Raw genomic sequence first — 5,967 nt, forward strand, 5'->3', positions numbered from 1 at the left:
CATTCGTAAAAAAAGCAGATTACGCCTTCATAAATTCATTCATAAAAAAATTAGAGACGTATTATGCTTACGATGAGTGTCTTATTGTCAGTGAAGCTAAGCAGCTATCGGTGGTTCTGTGATAGAGCGAAACCTGGGTGGCGCATTTGTTTTTAATCAATAGAGAAAACGCTAAATTAGAATTTCTTCGATGCAATAATTTCAATTTCAATTCCATTTAAATTAAACCAAAATTTCGTACTCTATTAAATACGCTTCCGATAAAGCTGAAGGTCTAATTTTCATTGAAGCGGAACAAGTGTCGGTGGTTGTATGGTAGAACGTCCGCCTGTCTAGCAGGAGGTCTCGGGTTCAAATCCCGCCCGATGCGATCGCAAATTGGTACTAAGACGAATACCGTAAACAATTGGTGGAAACCCTGCCATTGGAAGTTGAGAGGTTGCCCCAGCACTCGGTACGTCCCAAAAGTCAATATGAAGAAGTTGGAGGATACGCACCCATAACAAACGTAGCGACGGTGGGCGTTAACGAAAAAAAAATATTTAATTATATATAAGATTAATATAATTTATAAATATTTAATTAAATATAAGATTAATATGATTTATAAATATTTAATTAAATATAAGATTAATATAATTTATAAATATTAAATTAAATATAAGATTAATATAATTTATAAATATTAAATTAAATATAAGATTAATATAATTTATAAATATTAAATTAAATATAAGATTAATATAATTTATAAATATTAAATTAAATATAAGATTAATATAATTTATAAATATTAAATTAAATATAAGATTAATATAATTTATAAATATTTAATTAAATATAAGATTAATATAATTTATAAATATTTAATTAAATATAAGATTAATATAATTTATAAATATTTAATTAAATATAAGATTAATATAATTTATAAATATTTAATTAAATATAAGATTAATATAATTTATAAATATTTAATTAAATATAAGATTAATATAATTTATAAATATTTAATTAAATATAAGATTAATATAATTTATAAATATTTAATTAAATATAAGATTAATATAATTTATAAATATTTCATTAAATATAAGATAAGATTAATATAATTTATAAATATTTCATTAAATATAAGATAAGATTAATATAATTTATAAATATTTCATTAAATATAAGATAAGATTAATATAATTTATAAATATTTAATTAAATATAAGATTAATATAATTTATAAATATTTAATTAAATATAAGATTAATATAATTTATAAATATTTAATTAAATATAAGATTAATATAATTTATAAATATTTAATTAAATATAAGATTAATATAATTTATAAATATTTAATTAAATATAAGATTAATATAATTTATAAATATTTAATTAAATATAAGATTAATATAATTTATAAATATTAAATTAAATATAAGATTAATATAATTTATAAATATTAAATTAAATATAAGATTAATATAATTTATAAATATTAAATTAAATATAAGATTAATATAATTTATAAATATTAAATTAAATATAAGATTAATATAATTTATAAATATTTAATTAAATATAAGATTAATATAATTTATAAATATTTAATTAAATATAAGATTAATATAATTTATAAATATTTAATTAAATATAAGATTAATATAATTTATAAATATTTAATTAAATATAAGATTAATATAATTTATAAATATTTAATTAAATACAAGATTAATATAATTTATAAATATTTAATTAAATATAAGATTAATATAATTTATAAATATTTAATTAAATATAAGATAAGATTAATATAATTTATAAATATTTAATTAAATATAAGATTAATATAATTTATAAATATTTCATTAAATATAAGATAAGATTAATATAATTTATAAATATTTCATTAAATATAAGATAAGATTAATATAATTTATAAATATTTAATTAAATATAAGATTAATATAATTTATAAATATTTAATTAAATATAAGATTAATATAATTTATAAATATTTAATTAAATATAAGATTAATATAATTTATAAATATTTAATTAAATATAAGATTAATATAATTTATAAATATTTAATTAAATATAAGATTAATATAATTTATAAATATTTAATTAAATATAAGATAAGATTAATATAATTTATAAATATTTAATTAAATATAAGATAAGATTAATATAATTTATAAATATTTAATTAAATATAAGATAAGATTAATATAATTTATAAATATTTCATTAAATATAAGATAAGATTAATATAATTTATAAATATTTCATTAAATATAAGATAAGATTAATATAATTTATAAATATTTCATTAAATATAAGATAAGATTAATATAATTTATAAATATTTCATTAAATATAAAATAAGATTAATATAATTTATAAATATTTCATTAAATATAAGATAAGATTAATATAATTTATAAATATTTCATTAAATATAAAATAAGATTAATATAATTTATAAATATTTCATTAAATATAAGATAAGATTAATATAATTTATAAATATTTCATTAAATATAAGATAAGATTAATATAATTTATAAATATTTAAAATGATGTAGAATAAATTATAGTACCTAACGTTATAACTTTGTAAAGGACATTCGCCAAAGCTGTTTTGTAGAAAAACACCTTAAAATAGCAAGCGTTGGTGGCTGAGTGGTTAGAGTAAATCTCTTGCACGAGGCAGACCCGGGTTCGATTCCCGGCCGGCGCCAATAAATCGGTAATTGATACTAAGACGAATACCGTGTACAATTGGTGGAAACACTGCCACTTGACGTTGAGAGGTTGCATAACACTCAGCACTCAACATTCACAACCTACGCATAAACATTACAATAACTAAATACCCAATCCAACTGAGTTAAAACAGTCACGACGGTGAGCGTGAACGAAAAAACACCATCCAAACCATACCCATCCGCAAAATAATCCGTTAACGCTCACCGTCACACGGTGGTTTTGCCAATCCTACGAGAAACTGCGAACGCAGAGATTTTGAGACATTGCGTACGCAATGATTAACCTTTGCACGGAAAATGCGAACGCGTTCGCAGGGCAGACAGACAGACACGCAGACACGGTGATTGTATAATTATTAAGATAAAGATACAAAAGGCTTAATGAAGCAATATTCTACTCCGTAACAGATATTATGTTAGCAGGAATCCATACCTCTATTTGGAACGCTTATTCTGGCGTATCGCGTACGGTAAGATCACTCTGACGGCTTTTGGCCCCGCCTACGATAAAAAAAATCCCCTTTGCGTGCTCCCCTCTCACGTTGTTGTTTGTTAAGTTAACATAGTGACGTCAAAAAAAAACCGTCAGCCACATCGAAACGAAAATCTGCCGCGATAAGCATTCCAAGTAGAAGTATGGATTCCTGGAGCTCAGTCACTTATTTTAAGCACCATTCACTCATAACTGGGATACTTATCATACTTTCTGCTATTTAACACTGCGGAAGTGTTTCTTGTAAATTGTGTTTCATTATTTTAAACTCTTAATAATACGGATAAAGCATAATATGAAAACCACATAATGTATAATAAATTACTTTTATTTAAAAGGAGAAGACTGGCTTCACCATATGGATGAAGCCCCCGAATGGGTATGGCAAAACTAGCCATCTCCTTTCAAATAAAATTACTTTATTATACATTATGTGGTTTTCATATTATGCTTTCTTTGTATTTGTATGTATAAGTGACGCCGCTATTTCTAATAATAACTCTTAATAATGTTTGTGTCTGAATGAGTTTTGACATTAGATTTTCCAAAGTGAAATACTGAGTAATGTGAAATACCAATGTGATTAAAGATTAAATTCATTTTATTATGACGTATTTATTGAAAAACGCTAGACAGAGCCAAAAAGGTCACGTAATCTAGACGCGTCCACATCGAAGTTTGTCGGAGCTCTGTGTGATCTGAAACAGAGTTGACTGTACGAAAGGGATAGTTTCGCATTGACCTTTAGCGGCTCCGGTGCAGTCTAGAACACTTTTGAAGTACCTGCAAGCGGAAGTCAATTATTTTCAAGGACACTGACCTCGAAAGAAACGATGCGAAGGTGTGAATCTTACTTGCAAGCCTTTTCTTCCTCGAGTTGCGCGATTAAGTCAAAGGGGTTGATGGCGCCCTACAACGAACAGTTCACTTCAGAGATAAATAAATCGTAATCAATGAGTAATTGTTACCTCGGTGGGTGGTTTGACTTTCAACAAGTCTTCTTTCGTAATTCCACTGACAAGGAAAGCGTCTAGCCCGCATTTGTTCACTAAACGAATGCATTTATCAGCCCCCGGTTCGCCACATTGGAATTGAGCTTCCGCTATGTTAAAAGATTGCACCATCGTTTTGATTGAGTCATCAATTTCATTTTCGCAATAGCTATCAATTTCAGCGTAGCATTCGCGGAAGTTGGTAAAGAATCTGCACGAGTCAAAGAAAAACCATAAAAACCAATTCATCGGATGTATCAAATTTAATAGCACTAGAAGTTTATATTTTATCAATGTATATAGTCACATCGAGAGAACGACATCACCTTTCGATTGATGAATAATTTTCCTTTCTGTAGCCTATGCCCAAATTCCGGGGACCTAAGTGTCCCTAAATTATCTATTTATATTTTTTCCCTATACCGCGAATTGTAGATCTCTTCATTGCACGCGTTTCTTATTCCTTAATTGATAGTAAATTTAAATATCGTAATAGTGCGTACGCGGGCTGTATGGTCACACGAAACGGATAAAAATCTAATTTAAAAACCAAATGTTTTTGATGCAATTATATACATAGCTCAGAATTGACGAGGGCTATCTAAAGATTTAATTTTCAAACTTAATCGTACTTCATTTAAGAAATGTATGTAGATTATAAGTGGGAAATCGACAAAAATAAAAGACTTAGAAGAATGACCAACATTTTGTTTTCAAAACAGTAATTTAGGCACCAAGTTTCTAATACTGGCTGTTGATTGATGCAAAATTGAACCGAAACCGCTCGAGAGTAGTAGCGGCAACGTTTCAGGTAAAATAAATATAAGCATCAATATGCGAGAATAATAATGAAAATGGTAAAAATAACTGATTTAATTTGCGCTGTCAGACTGGTATATTATGTTCTAGCTGCAGCATTTATTGACTTTGGAAGTTATCGAATAAAATTGGGCGTTACGGGGAAAACATATCCTTTATGAAGGTTGGGTGGGATACCTACTTGCAACTGTCCATGTCTCCCATTTTCTGCATAATATCGGTCAAATCGCCTTTTCCCAAATCTTCGAACCCTTCCATTGATATTCCACTCGCCGACATAGCGTCGAACAAACATTTGTTTACTCGCTGCTGGCAGGTTGCTTCGGATAAGACGCTGTTTACAACTGCGCAATGAAAGAGTTTCTATCTTATAAACTTCGAATGCTGTTGTTGGAATTCGTGTTAAATACCAGAAGACAAAGACTTAACAAATAAAACTGCCCGTCTTCGAAACGGTTAGAATTGCCGATTGATTTTAGTTGGCTATGGATAGAGTTATACTTACCACATATAAGCAGAAACCCGAAGAGCAAATGTTTAGTATATCCTTCCATGGTGATACGGTGCCTTTGTTTTTATGTCCGGTGTATTTCTCTAAACTTCGTGAATGCCCTTTTTATCCCCCGGTTCAGGTCAGCAAGATGAAAAAATAATTCTGTAACACGCGGTATCGTGCTAAGATTAGATAGCTCACATTTGATAAACTAAAACAGCTGTTCGTTTCCGGCGTTTCATTATTTAGTCGCAATTGGGAGTTTTCACCAAGGTCTTTAATAATAATGAATAATAATCAGCTAATACCCAAAGCACCACCTTAGGCCCAGGTCATCTAGCGACTTTTACCAATACCTGTTTCCAATAAAAAACATTAAGAATTCATTTGATCTTGTTCTAT

At 26.7% G+C, this 5,967-nt stretch overlaps 1 protein-coding gene across 1 annotated transcript; it reads right to left on the reverse strand.

Moving 5' to 3' along the window:
* Positions 1–3,844: 3,844 nt before the first annotated feature.
* LOC149925183 (uncharacterized) lies at positions 3,845–5,695 on the reverse strand. The gene is made up of 5 exons (XM_090160654.1): positions 5,578–5,695; positions 5,254–5,416; positions 4,230–4,464; positions 4,116–4,171; positions 3,845–4,044 (listed from the first exon to the last, which is right to left on the reverse strand). The coding sequence occupies exons 1-5, from the start codon at positions 5,624–5,626 to the stop codon at positions 3,918–3,920; spliced, it is 630 nt and encodes a 209-aa protein (XP_090016780.1). The 5' UTR covers positions 5,627–5,695; the 3' UTR covers positions 3,845–3,917.
* Between the last annotated feature and the right edge of the window lie 272 nt (positions 5,696–5,967).

This window comes from Leiobunum rupestre, chromosome 10 (assembly GCF_980474605.1).
Source record: "Leiobunum rupestre chromosome 10, qqLeiRupe1.1.hap1, whole genome shotgun sequence".
Classification (NCBI taxonomy): Eukaryota; Metazoa; Arthropoda; class Arachnida; order Opiliones; family Sclerosomatidae; genus Leiobunum; species Leiobunum rupestre.